We start from the raw sequence: 21,107 nt of genomic DNA on the forward strand, positions 1-21,107 counted from the left end.
ATGTGATCTAAGCAGATTCCACAAGCCTCAGAAATATATATATAAAATATTGGTTAACAAACACGCATTTTGGAATTCTGGAAATTGAGGCACAGGACTTGCATCAAAAATATGACAGATGGAACAATAACCAGTGAAAGCTCATTACGTTTGATCATTTTTAACTTTATACTCTAAATAAATGCTACAGATAAAAACAAGGGAAACAAAACAAAACTTTATTACCCAGCAGCAGCAACATAAAAAGACTGGTACTAAAAGGTTCACATTCTAACAAGAAGGATCATCTTTATCCTTTACTACAAAAAACAAAAGACTGCACAGAGCAAGGGCCAGACCTCAATGGCAAGCGGAGGGAAACGGCAACATTGTTTATTTTTTCATTTACCATAATGAAAATGTATGCTTTTTACAAAAAAAGGAATCGTGTGGACTGAGTGTGCTGCTTACAGCAATGCCTCATACGAGCACACAACCTCTTGCTGTGCAGCAGACTAGAGTCCTTTGCTCATCGCATACAAGGAAACGAGCCTGCCCCATTTAGCGCTACTAAGACTATGCTCTTTCAGAAGCGGGAGCCAGTAAAGGCATTCTTCCGTTCTTAAAGGTGCTCAAGCTTTTAGATTTACAGCATGTGCTCCCCCGCCTACACTCCCAAATCTAGCTGTACACCCTCCACAAGATTACGTAGATCAGTGCTGCTGGTATTGGTAGAAACCAATTACGACAACGGTCTTCAACACGAAGGGATGTTGAAATGAGTGATTACATCACACTTTCTCTCTTGTGGCAAAGGGGATCCAGTTTCTTAAGCCTGGAGCATCTAGTTCCTGGTCTGTTGACCCGCCCTTTCCAACGACTCAAACATTTTCGACACAGAAATGAACAAAATCCAAACTTCTGGGAAGAACTAAAATGGAAAGTTCATTCTTCCATCGGGCATCAGGAGCTGCAGATAAAGAAGAAAACATTTTAAAAATGGGAAAAGATGTGGGCTCCTTTAACTAGAATGTATGGCTTTTTTTATTCAATGACCACTGCACAACAAATCAATAGCCTAATAAATGGAACTTACACAAAACATACGACAGTCTTCGAGCCATGCTTCGGTTTAGAACGTGAGCCATCTAAGTACTAGCCGCACCACATGCCCCCTTCCCTTACAGGTCAACAAAAAATACTTTTGGTTACTGAGATACGATCACTGCTCTTGGATTTCGGACACAGTCTCGGATTTGGAAGTTACTTTATAGCAAAGAAAACCATGTGTCTGCATTTCCAGAAAGATATGGTCCAAATACTCAAGAGCAGGCAGCAAGGAGTATGTTACAAAATCTCCAAAATAATTGGCTCAGTATGGCTATCACTGGCATGTTGGGGGTGCACATGGCCAGTAACGCCTGCAGCCAAGCCTGTGCAAACACAAGCTAAGCAAGGGAGTGGGCCATGTACACGCCCCTCCCCACGAGGTGGGGTGGTTGCTATTCGCACCCTGGGGTTCTGTACAGTGTGCGAACTGCGCAAGCCCAATCTTCTTTGAAAAGATAATAAACCAGCTAGCCCCCGCCATAGTAAATAGAAAGGGCACTTAGTCCCTTTTCTATTTCTGTTGCAGGAGCGCTGGGATGAGAGGGAGCTCCGGTCCAGTAGGTAAGTGGGGAGGGTGGTGGGGGGGATGGGTGTGGGATGCCTTGCAGGGCTGAGAGGAGGTTGGAGCATAGGGAGGCAACAGGGAGAGGCGCCCTCTTGCCTCCCCACAATCAAGATAGCGGCACCCAGGGAATGGCTTCGGGTGGCTGGAGAAGCACAGGCGGTATATTCGTGCACTGCGTTCTTTTCCGCATTTCCAGCCATCCGATTGGCTGAGCTTCCCCGGGTGCAAATATAGTCCAAAGAACCCAATGTTAGTACTGGTTTGATACCCCATGTCATTCTCTTTGTCTGAAATATCCCATGGGCAAGTTCAAAATCTATGTACTAGGCTCTATCAGTGATAATCATCCAATAGCACCAAAGATCAGGACGTTGGTAAGTGGGGGTTCACCACCTAATGTTTGTCCAGGGCTGAAGGTTTTGAAATCCCCTCCCACGGGTCTTCTCTTTAGAGCATAGTCAATCAGCGCCCAGGGAAGCCTTGAAGACGCAGTTTCTCAGTGGATAGCTGTTTTTGAAGCATACAAACATTCAAGCTGGCCATGCACATCTCTGGCAATTTGAAACACAGGCACAATTAAAAAGACAGTGGCTATGATTGGTTAAGAAAATTTACCTTGACATGGGAGCGCTCGCAACATTTTAATTAGCTAGAGAAGAAGAGATTCAAAGAATTTTCTACACAGGGATTTCGACCAGGCTCCTCATGTTCGTACCTGTTAAAACCATGTAGCAGCGAGGAAAGACGCTTTATTAGCTATATGCGCGCCTCAATACCCTCCCCGATTTGGGCTACGCTGGTGGATGGAAGGATATGGAGAAAGAGGAGAGACTTTGCCGAATTTGAGATGATGAAATAGAAACTAGTAGACATATCCTTACACAGTACAATAGACTGTATGAGAATTACAGGGCGTGCTATGGCAGATTCGTGCACACCACACAGGGACACATACTAGATCAGTTCCGGAGCACATTGTTAGGAGCCGAGATCTTATTTATCACTATGGAAGCCCAACATGTCTCGAAAGAGATTTCTTAAATCCTAGAGCCTATGAAATGAATGTTTGCATGTATGTATAAACAAGAACGTTTGGAGTGGGGGTTTTCTCAGGCACTAGTACTTTGAAATGGGAATGTTTAACTTAATTTTGTAGTAATTCATTTTAATGCTCTGAATTGTATTTAGGTCCTAGTGTGTTGTGATTTCTTTAGAAAGACATTTTAATTATTGTAAATGAAATAATGGTTTGTATTGTTTTTATATAGTGTTGAAGGTTGGAAATGTACTATTATAAAACTTAATAAAAAAGAAAATAAACGTTTAGGGGACAAGCAGTAGGCTCAAATACAATGAACATCATTTGCTCTACCTTTTCCGTCCCTGTGCTATGGAAATGAAGTTTATTTAAAAAAATGGCAATTTCCTGACTTTCTCACGGAAATCATTTTTCAGGGGCTTAACATGCACCCACAATATTTATTTATTAAAAATTCTTCTAACATGGGCCTCGGGGCACGCACAAAAAACAACAATACAAACAAGAGGAACAAATGTATCAGACTAACTTAAAAACAGTATGACAAAAAGTAATGCACCTCAAAAGCATTAACTCTGCTTTGCAACTACGCTGAAATTGGGCACACCAAATATAGGCCCATGTGGAGGGATTTCTGGCACCTCTGGAATGTAGTGAACAAAAGATGTCTGGCCTCTACAAACAATTAAAAAACGTACTTTCCCCAACAAGCAAAACATGCATGTCAAGTCTGATCAATGGTATATGGTCTGGCGGGAAGATACCAAACTAGTCACAACATGTGCTATTATGCGGATTTCTCGGAATAGTCTCAGATGTTTGGTGTGTTACCGGAAGCATATTAGTGTTGCACAAATCCAGAGAATTCATGTTTAAGGGAAGTAAAAAAACAAAACATTAAACTCGAGGGGAAGGCATTACACTTAAGGGTGGCATCGGGTAACTTCATTAGAAAGGCTTGGGGTAGATTTGCAGATGTGGTCCTAAAATAAGTCAAAAATGCTAAGTGGATTAAAGAGCCTCTAGGTGGGCACTTGCTGCCTCCTACTGGAGGGGTTGTGAGGGTGCAACCAGTCGACGATGCTTGACGAGGATTGTGTTGGCATAAGCCCCACAAAATATGCAAGGGGAGCAATGTGCTAGATGAATGGAGGACCCAGTTAGAGAACATGTGTTCACATGTCAGTCACACCATGAAGAGAGCAATTACTCCTCTCAGAAGGACTGTAACAGACCTGATTTACTAAGTTATGTTACAAGATGAAAAATACACGGATTAATTAAATTCAGCATGAATAGAGCAAATATTATGTGAAACTGGAAAAAGCGACCCACTTTATATTTCATATGTGCTATCATTATTTCATTTAGGGTACAATTTGCGAATCCATAATGGAATCTGGTAACTTCTATAAGCCCATAGGTGCTTTGCACCACTAAGCGTGCAACTACTCAAAAGGTTATATCTAGCTCAACTACGTGGGCTCTCCACTTCACACCATTTCAGGAATATTTCATCCACTTGTCCCGCTTTAACACTTCTAAAAGCCCATAGGTACTTTGCACCTCAAAACCTGAAAATTCCTCAAAATGTTTATTCATAAGTGTTTCTAAGTGCATCACTATACACTCCTACCACGTACCGTGTAACCTTCCCATTGCCAGGGGAGTTGCTAGGTCTGGAAAAGACCCGGGGCTACGCTGATGTCGGAACTGTTGGGACTGGGGGCTAGCTAGCCTTTTGGCTGCAGCTCCTGAGATTCTATCCGGGGCTACAACCAAAAGATCAGGGGCTATAGCCCCCTTAACCCCCCCCTAGCAACGCCCCTGCCCATTGCCATCCACTATCGCACTCAATACACGTGCAGTTCGTGTAACCTTTTGTACTTTTAACATAATATACATATCAACTCACCTAAAACTAGAAGTATTCCTTAACCGACCACAGTGCCCAACAAGTGAAAGATACACAAGTCAAGATTACATGGGACACACTATTCCCAGCCTCATACACTGGCGGAAGGCTGCCATCAGGGGCGTTGCTAGGGGGGGGCTAAGGGGGCTATAGCCCCTGATCTTTTGGTTGTAGCCCCGGATAGAATCTCATGAGCTACAGCCAAAAGACTAGCTAGCCCCCAGTCCCAACAGTTCCGACATCAGCTTAGCCCCGGGTCTTTTCTAGACCTAGCAACACCCCTGGCTGCCATATCAGCATGACGCATGAGCATACAACTGGGTACCTGCTCATATGACACTTCAAAGGATACCAGCGGACATTTCCCTCCCGAGCCGCCGAAATCACTGTCCGCTCTCGTGCCCTGGCTGCATATGCCCATCACTCCAGATGGCACATACATTTGGTTTCTATGCGTTTCTCCCGAGAGTTTCTACTTGCCCCTTCGTTTATGTTGGCTTGCAGTCTCTCTGTACACAGCGTCACTTGCTTCATTACCCAAGCCGTGACAAGACGCAAAGCAGCTCTGGACTGCCCAGGAATCTTTCTGCTCATCTTTCGGAGCCTCCACCCTCCTGGGCACACATAGCGTGGAGTAACTTTAGACTTTACCACTCTCACTCCAGCACATTCACAGCACGATCCACCGTTTTGTTTGTTTTGCTCTTTGGCTTCAAGGACCCTTCTAGAGATCCGTCCCTCATATCTAACATCGCAGACTAGCACGTCTCCTTACTGGCAATACGTACTCCAACTGCATTTCCACGCCGCTGGGTCCATTACTCAGACAATGGGAAATGCTCCACAACTCGCTAACACACCAATGCTGCTCATTCTGAATCGCGACCTGCAATACGCCACTGACTCACGGATACCAACGGAATGGCGTTCAACTCATTCAGCAGTATTCTACAGACGGCAGAGCAAGGAAGGCCCACTCCGCACTAACGGCCATAACGCTCGGAGTCACACACCCTAGGGACTCGCAGAACAGCGCACATGTGCACCGGAAAGCCGGCGCCTCTCGTTTACGCGCACCCTTCGGACCGGCATCACCCAGCGCTTCATTCTGCAGGGTAAGTACATTCCTCCTTTCAGTCCTTCACTTGATGGAGCTCTTACTTATCGCCTATACAGAGACAGCTCACCCTTACTAGGTTGTCCCTTGCCCTTCTTATCCCCGGGCATACCACTGTTTGTATATCTAGTCTCTCGTGGCAGCTTCTCTCAAATTATCAGGGAGGTTTGCGCACATGGGTTATCCTATGCCCTGGGCTCTGCTCTGGGGCTTCTCCCTTTCATTTTCACCTGGGCTCTGCACTGGGCCTAATGCTTCCTTTCTTTCTCCCCTTGGTGCTGTACTGGTGCTTCTTCTCCTTACTTTTCATTGGGTGCTCTCTGGAGCTTATCTCCCCCTTCCTTTCCCTTGAGTGATACACTGGGGCTTCTTCTCTTTACTTTTCATTGGGTGCTCTCTGGAGCTTATCTCCCCCTTCCTTTCCCTTGAGTGATACACTGGGGCTTCTTCTCTTTACTTTTCATTGGGTGCTCTCTGGAGCTTATCTCCCCCTTCCTTTCCCTTGAGTGATACACTGGGGCTTCTTCTCTTTACTTTTCATTGGGTGCTCTCTGGAGCTTATCTCCCCCTTCCTTTCCCTTGAGTGATACACTGGGGCTTCTTCTCTTTACTTTTCATTGGGTGCTCTCTGGAGCTTATCTCCCCCTTCCTTTCCCTTGAGTGATACACTGGGGCTTCTTCTCTTTACTTTTCCTTGGGAGCACTCTGGGGCTCATCTTCCCTTTACCTTTTCTTTGGGTGCATTCTGGGGTTTCCCCTTCTGTTTTCCCTGGGTGATGGGACTTACTTCTCTCGTGGGGGGTGACAGTGGTTCCTCTCCTTCTCTGCTGCTCCCCCCTCAGCAGACGGCTCATCTTCATCTTTTCTTTTTCTTTGCATGCATGGTTCTTTCACTGATTAGAAGAAATCCTCATCGCCATTGTTAGAAAGCCTCCTTGGACACGCAGGTATGGTTCTTAAGTTAGGCTTTATTCTAAGTTACTTCAAGATGTTATAGAGTGAACCACTGGGTCCCACCACCAAGGCTAGCTTCTCCCAACAGACTCTAGCTGGATCCTTGACACGACATGCACACCCAAACATTCCGCTGCAGCACACCAACATTCTCTGAGCTCATCCTACACATTCATTGAAAGTACTTCACAACACAGCTCCCTTTCTTCCAAAGACACCACATACACGTAACGCACATCCCAACAGGCTAAACGCAAGGTCAAACAGAAGATTAGGGATGCCCGTACCGTTTATGGTGATTCACTCAAGTATAGAGCAATTGCGAAAAGAATAAAAAACAGATATTCGAATTGGTCTAAGTGACACAAGCGTTTTGTAAAAAAAAATTCAATGCCAAAACATTATTCTGGTGCTTGCTGGTGATAACGCCAAACGTATATGGGAAATGATGGAGTCCCATAAAGGAAATCCTGCTCATCGAACTATTAATCCGATTTTGAAAGTACTACGAGATCTTATATTGCAGCTACTTTCTTTGATGAAACGGAATTGTTAATTCATAGTGCATCTCGTTCAAATGGGCCTTTTGATCTCCATTTTAATAATGAGGATATCATCCAGTTTATGAAGAGATTTAAGGGATCATGAGCTCCAGGGCCTAACTATCTAACTAATGTAGCATTAAAACAGAACCCTGCAAAATGGCCCGTTATATTAAATATACTATTCAGCAAGGTTTGTTAAGAAGGTCCAGTCCCTACATCATTGAGACAACCTATACCGATTCCCGTTCATAAAAAAGGCAGTAAAACGAATCCGTAATTACCGTTCATTGTCCATGCTGGATGTAAGCAGTAACATATTCGCAACTGTCGTTCTCAGAGAGCTACAAAAGTGGGCCGATATCATCGCAATTAATGGTCACTGTCAGGACAGGGTTCAAAGGAGGTTCTAACACTGTGCACAATATGTTAATGCTGTATACTTGGATTTGTAATGCAAGTTTAAAGAGTGATCCGGCCCTTTATGTACTGTACGTCGACCTAAAAGCAGCATTTGATACAGTCAATCGATGTAAGCTTTAGCAGAAAGTAAGGAATCACGGAATATCGTGCAAGAATCCACATCAGTAATGGTAAAGTTGGAGGATGGGGGAACTAGCTCTACCTTCACTAACAGAGGGGTCAAACTAGGCTGTGTGTTGGGAACTCTACTTTTTAACTTGTACATGGCTGACTTGCCGGACCGTTTCCGAACTTGAAAGCTGAGCCTCTCTAGGGCACATTCCAGGGCTGGATTACCCTGGGTTACTTCCTTACTGTGCTGTGTTTTAGAGATGCTCAGCTTCACCTCACTGAGTAGACCCAAAAAGAACGAAACGTGTGTCTGGGGTTGCTGATGCTACTCTTGTGCAGAGGAGAATAGACTAGCATTTCCGTGCTGGACTGCCCTTCTGGGTGGGACAAAGACTGATATGCAAATGAAATTTCTCCTCTGTGAAGGGTGCAGCGAGCTAAAACCTAGTTGTGGACCCTCCTGTATGGAAGAAATTCCATAGTCAGGGTATTTGACCCAAGTTCGATCTTAGTTGAGGGGCTCCCACACTCTTTTTCTGGCTTTAGTCATAGTATGTCACAAAACACAGCAGCAGCAAGATGGAAAAAGCACAGCTGTAGCAGTAAACCCCCTTATTGGCACAGTTGGATGCCTGGCCACCAACTGCAACTTGGGATACCGACAGCTGGTTGTAGCCTGCATGAGGGGGAAAGAGACCCAAGGCGTGAAAGCCATTTCCGAGGCAGCTGAATTGGAGAGTGCCTCGCTCATAGTCACCTCTAAAAGGCTTTTGAGCAGCAGGAAATGAGAGTTTGCACACTTTCTCCACATGCTGCAGGTCAAACAGTATCAGCTTCTGCTGCCTTTGTGCCATAGGCTTTATCCTGAAGCAGCGTCTAGGAAAAGCAGTGCCATGCTCCAACAGCTCACATCATTGCATCATACTAGATGCAGTTCAACCCCTCAGCCACAACATCAAAAGCCTTCAGCAGAGATAAAGTGCAGGAAGCCAAACCATTTTTTCCATCAGAAAAAGCACACCCAATAGCAGTAAACATTTTGTGAAGAAAAAGGTTACTTCGACAGGCGGCAGGATTTAGAGTGCCTGCTCAAATGTGAGCCCTTCTGAGAGCACTCCCTAAACTTCCTGAAAATGTAAGGCGCTGGGAAATCCTTCATTCTGTTTTTCTTCTTATTTTGTTTAAAATTAAAAAAAGAAAAAGGGCAAGGCGGAGAACAAAAAAAGAGATGGCATACAAAGCAGAGGTTATATTTCTACTAAGTTACAGGGCAAAGTTGCAATCATTCACATCAATACGTTTAGCTTTCGTAATGATATGATTTATGATATGGCATTTATAACGCGCCTATACACAAGTGTTTCAAGGCGCGATGTGCTGATAAACAGCAGCAAACTATGTATGTTTACTTACAAAAGCTAATGTATGAAATGATTGAGGGTACAATAAAATGCATCATAACTAACACCATATAATTTTGTCAAAAGCAAGTGTGCACGAGCATTAAATAAAACATTCTGACTGTTTAAGAGTGGGAATAGACCGTAAAGACTACATGTACAGCAGTGTCATACGCTTGTTCATTAAAGCCTCTAAATGGGGTGGGGAGCTAGAGTGTCAAACTAGCAGATACGCCCTTGGTGAAAGACCATCTCACAGCTGATGGACACTTACTTCCATTTCTTGAAACTGAGCTGAGGGAATATGGACTAATGTAGCTCATGCAGCACTACCTTCTGGGATCTGTCCACTCACTGAATCGCCATCAGCCTGCTCGACCACAGTCTAGCCACAGAGCTGCTTACCCAGTCCCAAGCTAGCGATCCAGGAGATTAACCACCTCACGAACAGTAGCAATGAGGTTCTCATGATCTTGAGGATGGGCCAGGACAATGCTGTGCAGTTTTTTCATGTAAACATCAATGGAGTCCACAGTAGGAGTTTCACCACTGCCTAAATAATTAAAAAAGTAGAACAAAAGATTTATCAAGAAGCGTTCAAATTTGAGGGTGCAAAAAACACAACATCTTTCTTTCCCTAGTTATATCAAATGATCTCCTCTCCGACCATTAGCTTCAATAACTGTGGTCTCTGGGCCACCATCACCAACTATAATCCCTCTCCCTGGAACCAGTGTATGCCTACAACTGAACAAGCGACACCCAAGGTAGAGTGTGCTGATGGTCTTCCATAGTAAGGACACCTTAATATCCTGACTGTATTTGAGTCACATCTGTTAAGTGGGGGACTGTGACATACGGTTGAGAATAGGCTAAAGTAGCCCTCAGATGATCTAAATGTGCGGTGGGTCACTTAATGTTGAAATCTGAATAGATGGCAGTCCCATAATGTGCCTTGAGGCATGGCCTTACCAAGTTAACACACCAAGAGCCATCTTAATTTGGCCAGGGAAGCTGGGTTAGGGCATCACCAAGAAAGAGTCACCCTTGGTCTACCCCTTTGGTTGCAGTATGTCTATGGTCTCACCCGGTAAAGGCAAGTTTGCAAAGCTACTGGCTAGGGCCTGTCGCAGAGTTTCCAGGTGCTGCTGTAGGAGGGCGTTGCGACTGCGCTCTTGGATCACATCTACCTCCAGTTTCTCGACAGTGCTCCGCATACTTTCCACATGCTTCTGGAGAGCAGCATTCCTCTCTTCAAAATCCATGTTAGTTTTACGCAGCTGTCGCAACTCTGCTTCTCGTGCTAGAAATGGAAAATAGTGCATATATGAAAGAACAAAGAAGCAGCAAGGACTCCTTCCAAAATAGGAAGGAAAAATCTACTTAACCAGAACAATTTTGTTTTATTTTTTGGGGTTTTACAACAAATAGAATCAGTACCCAACTGTAATGACTGCTGTACTCTTAATTCAATATCTTAATTCAATATACTCCTTTCCCCAATACGAGCAGGAGAATGTCCTTTAAAAGGTGCCAGATCGGAGCAGCATTAATTTGAAAACAAAACATGTGGCCGGGCGCAGGCGCAGCAGCCGACATGTCCATCACAGAACCTTCCTTGCGCATGCTCACAGGCCATCCCTTCAGTTCTTTAATCCAAGGCGCACCGCATAGTTCTTAGAGGGATTGCATGAGGGCTGCGTGCAGGAAAGGGGAGTATGGATTAGAAGAACGGTAGTACAGTGAGTAACAATTTTTAAATCCTGCATCCTATCCCCTTTCCTCCATATGCCAGTGGAATATTTCTAAACACGCCCTGACAACTGATTGAAATGCAGAGGTAGAAGTGACTCAAAGGGCTTGCTGAAACGTTGCTAACAAAAAATAATTCTTAGGGAGATTTTCGCACAACGCTCTGGTGAGGGACCTGCCCAAGATAGTAGCAACGGCAGGTCCCGATTAACTTCAATAGTGCGGATGGCTGATATGAAGTACAATTAGTCCACACAGTTAACCAAACAACACACACACACACTGGAATACAGAAAAATATACTCTATTATAAAATTACACACACATTATCAGGTACCATAGGTGGGACAAAGTGCGTTTATTTCATTTGTAAAGCACACAAACAGCCCAAAGGCATCGAGGCGCAGGTACAGAGGTTATTTGCATACTGTTTCACATAAGATAGCTGTTATAGGACTTTGCATTGGTCATGACATGTGAAAGGTTATTTCCATTAGTTTGACATAAGATAGCTATAGCAGGTACAGGAGTTTGCATTGGTATGACATAAAATATATCATGTATGGGGAGAAGACACAAGGGGTGTTTCAGACTTGGAGAACAGCTGTCTTTTTAGCGCTTTACGGAATACCTAGTAGGATTTTTCAGCTCTGGTGAGGGGGGTGGGGAGGAGGTAGTTCCACTATTTGGCAACAATGTAGGGGAAGCTGGAGCCACCAGCTTTGGTTTGTTGGACTTTAGGTAGGCGTAGGAGGTCAGTGTAGGGTCTCTTGGTGGTTCTTGTTGAGTGCGATTTGGCTATTTTCTGGGAGCGTGGGGGGGGGCGGTGTTGGATAAGCACTTGTGGGTGCTGGATAAGGTTTTAAAGGTGATGCGGTCTTGGACATGAAGCCAGTGGGCCTCTCTACTGGCTTCTGAGATATGATCTCTTTTAGGTATGTTCAGGGAAGCTCTGACAGCGTTATTTTGAATTATTTGAAGTTTATGGATGTTCTTGTCGAAGGTGCCTGCAAGGAGGACATTGCAATAATCAATCCTTGCGCCAATGATTGCTCGGGCAATAGTCAAGCAACTGTTTTTAGAGAGGAAGGGTCTAGCGGCATTCAGTACCTTGGTGGCATAGACTGCTGAAGACGCAATGGCGTTCACTTGGCGGGACATGGTAAGGGAGGCGTCAAGGTACACCCTTAGAGTTTTGACTGTGGGGGAGAGGGGGATTGAGATGATGTCAATTTGGAAGGCAGTGTATTGTTCAGTAAGACTATTTAATGCTTTGGGTGATGCGACAAGCAAGATTTCTGTTTTGTCACTATTTAGACTGTAAGGAACTCATTCATGGTGGCAAAAGTAAAGACAGACAAGTGATCACAATTCAAGGAGCTTTATTAAGGTTGGAAAAACGCCTAATCTAAAACTAAATCTAAGACCATCAAATAATAAGGCAGTCATAGTGGCGCCTGGATCCCCCCCCACCCCTTCTGGGCTCAGACCCCTCTCGAATAGCAGCCTCCCTCGGTCGGGTTTGCTACGGCTTTAATTCCAGAAGATTTCTGCTTTTGCATTCACAAGTCTTAATGTCGTTTTAAACAATCCACTGTGTCCATCCCTCCGTCGGGTTCACTCTTGTCAACTCAATGTTCATTATGGCATCATGCTTTGCCCCGTTCTGCAAGCATCCCTCACCTTGGTTTTCGTTTGCCAACCACACAGTTTCTTCCACTTTCTCACAGTGCAGGATTAATTTCCCTTAGCTTTCCAATTACGTGCCGGTCAAAGACATTCGACTGCACAGGTTGCTAGAACCCTGTATGACCACTTTGACCTTTTCCTCGTAGCTCTCCTAAGGCCTTCTGGTAACAGTAGTTTCAACAATAGGGGAATCAACTAGTCTATCGAGTGAGCACCCACGTGGTGCCGGACCCCTCTGCAGCTGGTTTTCCCCTCAATTTGCCATTTGCAACTTTTGTTCAACCCAGTTCGGTTTCTTATCGGTTCTCCCTTCGACTCACTGGCTGTGATGAACTGATTGGCTTTCCTTGAATCTGGAGTCAAGGACAGTACCAGGGTGGCAAGTGTCTCTCCCTGTCCCGCTTATCAGTGTAGGAGGGCTCCGTGTACCATTGCCAACTGCTGCAACAGACCTTGGCTATTGTTTGCAGACCTTTTCAGTCTGGCTCGAAAAGGGCAAGGTCGCTTCTCTCCTTGCCACCCGTTCGGGTCTCACCGTTTTTCTCCTCTTGAACTGCCACCCTGGGATAGCTGTCTCATTGTGCGGTTTGCCTTGCTCATAGTGTGCTCTCTATGCATAGTGTGCTCTATGAGCACACTATGAGCACCTTTTATCCCTGTGGGGTTGGGAAAGGGCTGCCAGGTGTGTGTGGTTCTGGTCAATTGCCTGACTTTGCCTGACCCATGTATTGGGACATGTCAGGTAAACGCCTCTGGTGTTAGTCCGTTGTCTTTCGTGGTGTGAGAAAGTGTTTGTGTCGGAAAAGTGGGGGGGGGGCTGAGTTTCTGAGTATCCTACATGGTAGTATGGGGAAAATGGGTTATAGAAAGCGGGATACCGCGTCTCACCCATCGGTGTCCCACTTCCACTCCTGAGGCGCCCCATGCTGGTGATCCTCCCACACTGGTCCACCGATAGGAACTGGATCGAATAGCGATGGCCTTGTTCTGACCACCTGGATGACAGATCCCCGGAGACTAGTCAGGGTGACGCCTTCAGGTTTCTCACAAGACATAGATGGTTTGCGGCCATCCATGCCTGTATCAGGGCGTAAGTATTGCTGAGGGTGTTAGAATTATCTGCATAAATGCCTGTAAGTGGGAGCAGGATTTGGGTATCGTCAACATAGTTGGTGAAGGATATGACAAGGGAGTGTAGGGGCATAGTGAAGGTGTTATAAAGGGTCGGGGATATGCATGATCCTTGCAGCACCCCACATGGGATGGGGGAGGGTGACGCATTGGCGTTCTCTGAGAAGACTCTCATACTCTTCCTTCCAGAAAGGAAAAAATCCAGGAGTAGCCATAATGGAGAAGTTAGCGGAGGTATTAAGGTGGTGACATAAGATTTTGTGGTTGACCAGGTTGAATGCAGCAGATAGATTTAGGAGGAGAAGAGCAGATTTTCCCTCATCCCTTATCTCGTCTAGCTGATTTTTTTAGCTCAAGCAGGACCGATTCGGTGCCGTGGCGGAAGCCAGATTGCCGCATTCCTAGGACATAGTTTAAGGAAATGCTAAACTTGTAGGTAGGCTGCCCATTCAAGAATTTTTAGTAGGAAGGGGACAATTGTGGTTGGTCTGTAGTCACACACCGATCACACACCAGGGATCCTAACAAAGGTCACACAACAATTACACACCAGGGATCCTAACAAAGGTTTTGACAGCCAGCCACCCAGGCTGGCCACAAAAACTGCCAAACATTCACATACCCTCCCACAGCATGTGTAATGGCAGGGGCCAAGGGCTTGTCTACAACCAGCCAAAACCACCATTAGGGGACGTTACGCTAACCTGATCTCCACAGGGGCGCCGAACGGTGATGAGTGGTGTTTTGTGCTCTCCTCTGGCTTCGTTACGAAAGCAGGCTTGCCTAGAAAGTTAAATCACACGTTACCCAACCATTTGGAGGAGGACAACTCCCGCCTCCCGTGGCGTCCTCTTGCACCCCCACTACTATATCTCACCTTTAAGTTATGAATAGCGGACTCTCCGTCCTGCCACTGTTCGCAGGGGTGCGTAGTAGTTCAAGGATCTAGTTACTTCACTGATCCTATTCAGTTCCAGACAACTGTGACTCAATGGTAAGTCTTATTGCAAAGTGATGGATAGCTAAAGAGTTCAAGTTGTAAAAGTTCACTCTGTACCTTTCTTTACAGGTTTCTTCTTTGTGCTTACGATGGAGCGAGGTCCTTGATAGCCGGCTTCCAAAGGTAAGATTTGCGCCAGTGCTATGCAAAAGTCTTTCAACCCGGTATAGTTTTCTGCACAACTAACCTGCTGCTTTTATATTCTGCAGGGGCGGAATCTCCTGGACCAAGGTTGCGTGATGAAGAATTGCGAGTCCGCGAGGATTGCTGCCTTCAGGTGAGAACTGCCTTGCACAGGATTATAAGTCTAAATGAGGCCTTCCCCACTGCACTGCTAACCTGATGTCTTCTTTGTGTTTTACAGATGCGGCAGTTCCGGAGCGGCGATCAGAAGATGGAGCGGTGATCGTGTGATGATGTTCCGATGGTTCGCTGTTAAGTATTAGCGTGGCGCTGATCTGCGATGAAGATCGCGTGGTCTGCAAGGCTAATCTGGTGTCCTTTCCTTTTCAGCTCTGAAGAAACGTGGACTCCAGAGCGGCTGCGATGAAGATTAAGGTAAGTATCTTGTTTTGCTCTCCTTTCTCACTCTTCCTTGCAGGTAGCTCGAGACACCTGGACGGGCGTGGCTGATGGCTGGCCTGGAGCTGCAGACACGGTGAGCGTTACGCTGCAGGAGTGCAGAATAACGCGAAGCGTGTTCTGTATGAAGGGTGTGGCTTATATAGTCTTCTGAAAGTAGTCCCCAGGTAAAGTAGTTCCAGCAACCACACCCGAGCAAATAGTCCCACGGCAAATAGTCCCTTCAGCCTGCCTCAAATTGGTTCACACGTGCCCCACTGGGCCTGAAACGTACCACGTTGGCGATGGCAGTATGAGCCTGGCGCCAACGGCGCCAGGACCAAGTCCAGGAAGCCCCTGCGAGATTCCTTGGAGCCTTTAAGGCCCCCAAGGGACCCAACGCCTTAGGCAGGTGGGTCTGTACCTGATGTTTGAGGGTATGGACCGTGACAGGGGATCAGGGGTTGGCTCAGAGCGAGTCCCTGTGGTGAGTCCAAAGTCCATTTTAGGCCAGCCTCATCATTTTAGGTCTGCCCCGTGGTTTCCCTAAACAAAGAAAGGCACCAAAACAAAATGGCCAAGAGCAGGACGAATAAAAATACATTAGTAACCCAACAGCCACCAAAAAGGTACATTTGGCTACTACTGCATTAAATCAGCTTGCACCCATGCCGAAGCACGTACTAAATCATTTGTCATCAGCCTACTCCCTTAAACCAATGTAGGGTGATACGATCACCCTGGGGCCCATTGGTCGAGTTTAAAAAGCCCTGCCATCCGAGGACCCATAGGTGCTACCATTGGATCATAGACTCTAAAAGGGTTGCGGTGCCAGGTGGACAATAGGTGTCTGTCTGTAAAAAGAGGTCAGATTATTTTTAAAAGAAGGCAGGAAAAAGCAAAAGAGCAGGGGGCATAAAAAAGGACAGCAATACCCTCAAAAACAGAACCCTGCCCTAGCATATGTGAAGCAAAGCTTGCTAAATTAAACTTCATCCCTAGAGCTGGAATCCAACACATAATGCTTCAAAGAGAGGGTTTGCCCATGTAGCCACCATACAGATGTCTCCCAAGGGTACATATTGCTGAAAGTCAATTGAGGTCGCTTTAGTTCTTACCAGTGGTGCATGTAGACATTTTGGAGTAGGAATTTTCATCATGGTACAGGAGTGAAGGATGCAGTCTACAGTCCAAAAGGCAATAGAACTTTTAGGCACTTTAGAGCGTGGGAGGAACCAAAGTAATTGACAAACAAGTGAGGAGAGGAATGGATATTCCTCGCCCTTTCCAGGACAAAATTTCAAAGTTCTTGTGCAAAGACTTCCCCGTCTCAGTGTCCTGATCGGAAAGACAACTGGCAGGTTTATCTCCTTGTTAATGTGTAAGTCTGTGACTACCTTAGGGAGTTGGGGGGGTAAGTGTGCAAGACCACTTTCTCCTTGCAGAAGATAAGGAATTTCAGAAGAGAGGGCCTGGATCTCACTTATTCTGCATGTTGAATTGATGGCTCCCAAAAAGTCTGCCTTCCAAGCCAAAAATTCTAACTAAGTAGAAGCCGTAGGTTTGAAAGGTTTGTGCAACAGAGAACTAAGACCCACATTTATGTCCCCGGTTGAGTGAGGCGCCTCAACATATGGGTAAAGTTCCCTTAGATTGTTAAACTCTCTCCTAATAACTGGGTTTGTGAGAGAGCTGATAAGAGTGATAGGCTCTCTATGCTAATATTTAAGTTCTGCAGGATTCCAGATTGATGCCAGAGTCAGCCATATGAGAACGCAGAGAGCCACATCCAGACCAACCTCCAAGGGGTTTAGATTTCTGTGCAAGCACCAACAGCAGAATCCATCCAACCAACTGGCAAGGTAATCCGGTGGATAATTTTGATGCTGCCTTGAAAAAACCCAAAATGCCCCGGGTTAAGCCTCAATGAGCAAACCTTGTAGCATAAGAGGGGAGAATGAACAACCAGAACCAACTGCCGCAAAATCAAGTCCATCAGAAAGGAGAATTATGTGAAGAGCCCCCCCCCCCCAGAGGTAATAGTCCAAGTACCAAAATCTAAGTAGCCAGTCTGTGAGCACAAGGATCATGGAGTCCTGATGTCCTTGAGTTTGTAGATCAGTTTCGGAATTAGACAAATAATTGGGAATTTTCAAACCACCTGGGTTGCTCCAAGAGAGCAGAAAGGTATAACCCAGCGAGTCAAGACTATTCTCCTTCAACAGACATACAGGGGACACTTCTTGTTGACGTGGGGGGTGTGGGTGGGGCAAACGGTACCAAGAGAGGACAACCTCAGAGTAAGAACAAGGCTTTCAATACACTGTCCGGGCGTTCCCCGGTTATGAGGGGCCTCAGTTAGCCTGCTGAAGGAATTTGCTCTGGAAATGAGCCAGTTGGTGTGGCCAACTGAAAGATCTTGTTCTGAATTACTCAGCTCCATAGTTACAATGAAAGGTTGCACAGTTCAGATGAGCGTCAACCACCCTGCTTCTTTAAATAAAATAATCGCTGTGGTGGTATCTGGGTAAATCAGCACTCTTGCTCCACTGATCAGAGCCAGAAAAATGTATTTGAGTTTCAGGATCTGAATATGTGAAGTCTGCTCCCTCCTTTGTACATTTCTTTTCATTTCTTTGTTTCTTTTTTATTTATTCACACCTTCATTTTATTTTTGGGACATGATGCCGGTTTTGTTATACTAGATGGTTAAGTTGAGCTATGTGAGGTTAGATCATGCTATTCATTTGTTCAGTCTTCTTTATTTAAAAAAAAAGTTCCATCAAAGTAAAATCTAAAACAATCAAGCATTTCACATTTCATAAAATGTTTAATAAAACCTACAAAGTGCAACAATAATGTGAAATAAAATTCAATAATAATTCTTGTCATAAAAATGCTCCATTTGAAAGTGAAACAATTCTCATTGTTCCTAAAATGTATACAATATGTCAGAGAATAACACCCTGGTCTTAAATGTCTTTCCAACAATTGAATACCATGAGTCTAAATGACTGCCTTTTTAATATAAAATCATCATAGAAAGCATATAATATGCTACTATCAATTTATAAATAAACACCTTGTGATATATATCTCCCTCTATATTAAAGCATGCCTAACGTAAGTATAAAACCCATGTGCGCATGGAAAGTGAATGCAGATAATCGCAATAAAAAAGGGTTGGGCGACATTCTCTAAACCCATTACAGGATTTAGGATGGACTTTGATTTTATATAGAAAGAAAAAAACAAAAACGTGCACTATTTCCAGTTGCACCCCACATAAATGACAATCCATTCTCCTCAGATTTTTCATACCATCTAGAGGTTATGTTATTTAATTGTTAACTATTAAAATGGATGAGTGATCAGTCTCCGATGTTGAGCAAATATTGTCAAATCTAAGTATAATTGTGGGCCACCACTGATTGATATTAAGGCTAAACCCTGTTTTTTTTTCTGGAGCTGAATCTTCTTTTGAGTGCTTTAACCAATTTACATATACAATCTTGATCCTTAAATATGAAGATTTGTCCATTGTAGCTATTTCCTCAATAGACATAATTGAAGTGACGACCTTTAATTCTTTAGTTACATGATCTAGCTAGTTCTGAACTGGACCAGAAGCGGCCTGGAGGGAGGAGTCGTAGGAAGGGGAAGGAAGTCCCCCCACATTGCAATCAAGAGGACTCAAAAGGTCAAGAGAAAATTACCCTACATTCCTCCAGTTGTAAAGAAATCCTCCCTAGACTGGAGTGGAATGAGTGCCAATCATTTTTCAAGTTTAGTATTTGAGCAAGTGAGTGGGGAGAGAGAGAGCCCCTAGAGGTGAAGCCTTGCTGCTCTTTCCTGGGATGTGAGGCGGGAGCAATCACCCTGTCTGGCCCTCCTTTCCAAGAAGTCATTGAACACCCTCAAAGGAGCAAGACCTCCCTCTGCAGACCTCTGAGAAAGAAAAAGCATTTGGGGCTGGCTGAGCCAGGACTACCTGGCACGTTGCTGTAGGAGTGCTGGTCTTCTTTTTCTGGAGCTCCTGTTCTGTTGGGGAATTATAAAGATCTGACTCTTCAAAGAGGAGGTACATGAACTTATTAAGGACCTGTGGTACAAATGTAGTCACCCGTAAGCAAGGTTGCCGCCTCATATCATAGCCCACTGCCATGCCTCAGCATACAGAAGATCCTGGGTGCGACGTATGCCCCAGAGAGACTCGCGTGGAAGGCCTCCAGTTTTTCGTCTCGTAAGAACTTGTTGTACTTAGTGAGCTCTCGTCAGAGCCACTGATAGACTGCATGTAGCAAGGTCACACTGCTGACTTGGCGAAGCGGAGGGAAGAGTTCTGTTACAGCTTATATCCATAGACATCCAAGGGCTACTCTTCTTTCCCCAGAGTCGAGGTCGCAGACAAGCCTGCTGAGGCTCTGGACTGGAGAGTGGCAGCCACCACTATCAATGAGGAAACAGAGGATGAGAGGTGAGGCACGGGCTTTCTGCGTTCCAGGGGCAAAGGCCTGTACCTCATGACTATCTGCCTCTTGAACCCCAAGCCGGAATTAGGCTTGAGCCATATTCGGAGGGCCTCCTCTCTGAGTCTTTTGCAGGGCACGCACAATAATTTACTTGTGCGCATAAACGCACCTCTGCCAGAAATCTAGTCTCGACCGTAGGACTTTCCAATGTGGGGATGTCCCAACATTCAAGCAACCCCATTATCCACTGTGAGAAACCTGAAGGTGTCTCCCGGACTAATTCCCGGGGGTCTGTCATCCAGGTGGCCAGGACATGGCCATTGCTATTGGATCCAGTTCCTCAGGGTGGACCAGTGAGGGAGGACCACCTGGATGGGGGAGGTCCTGGGGGAATGGAACACCGACGGGTGAGATGTGGTATCCCCCTTCTTTCAACACCTTTTCCCCATCCTACCACATAGGATATTCAAAACCACTGCCTCCACCTTTTGCAATATGAACACTTTTGCACATCACAGACAACGGACTAACACCTAAACTGTTCAACTGACATCACCCAATTCAAGGGTCAGGCAAAGTCAGGCAATTGACCAGTATCACACACACCAGACGGCCCTGTAGGAGTGCTGGCCTTGTTTTTCTGGAGCTCCTGCTCTGTTGAGGAATGATAAAGATCTGACTATTCAAAGAGGAGGTACAAGAACTTATTAAAGACCTGTAGCACAAATGTAGTCGTCCATATGCAAGCTTGCTGCCTCATATCATAGCCCACTGCCATGCCTCTGGAAAACGTGTAGACAAGGTCTGCCGCTGAGTACAGAAGATCCTGGGTGAGCCGTTTGCCCTCAGAGAGATTCGCGTGGAAGGCCTCCAGTTTGTCGTCTCGTAAGAACTTGTTGAACTCGGTGAGCTCTCGTCAGAGCCACTGATAGACTGCAGGTAGCAAGGTCACACTGCTGACTTGGCGTAGTTGGAGGGAAGAGTTCTGTTACACCTTATTTCCATAGACATCCAAGGGCTGCTCTTCTTTCCCCAGAGTCGAGGTCGCAGACAAGCCACAGGGATAAAAGGTGGAGCACGGGAGCACAGTACGACCAGGACAGACTGCACAACTAGAGAGCTAACTCAGCACAGCAGTTCCAGAGAAGGAGAAAGACGGCGCGAACCGAGAGTGTGACAAGGAGAGAAGCGACCTCCGTGGAAGGAATCGTAAGACCACAAACAATAGCTGAAATGTATTGCAGCAGATGTCAACAGTACACAGAGGGCCTACACTGATAAGCAGGACCAAGGGGACGCCTGGTACCGGCCTGGACTCCAAATACAAGAAAAGCCAAGTGGTTCATC

At 45.5% G+C, this 21,107-nt stretch overlaps 1 protein-coding gene across 3 annotated transcripts in view; it reads right to left on the reverse strand.

Annotated features, from left to right (window-relative positions):
* Positions 1–202: 202 nt before the first annotated feature.
* HMG20A (high mobility group 20A) overlaps positions 203–21,107 on the reverse strand; it is a 339,050-nt gene continuing 318,145 nt past the window's right edge. For all 3 annotated transcript variants that reach the window (XM_069624573.1, XM_069624572.1, XM_069624571.1), the window contains 3 exons: positions 10,243–10,458; positions 9,561–9,708; positions 203–949 (listed from right to left, as the gene is read on the reverse strand). In XM_069624573.1, the coding sequence (XP_069480674.1) occupies positions 9,572–9,708; positions 10,243–10,458 (353 nt within the window). In that variant the 3' untranslated portion in view covers positions 203–949; positions 9,561–9,571. The remainder of the gene's footprint in view (positions 950–9,560; positions 9,709–10,242; positions 10,459–21,107) is intronic.

The sequence above is a fragment of the Ambystoma mexicanum genome, chromosome 11 (genome assembly GCF_040938575.1).
Source record: "Ambystoma mexicanum isolate Mex_15411 chromosome 11, UKY_AmexF1_1, whole genome shotgun sequence".
Taxonomy (NCBI): domain Eukaryota; kingdom Metazoa; phylum Chordata; class Amphibia; order Caudata; family Ambystomatidae; genus Ambystoma; species Ambystoma mexicanum.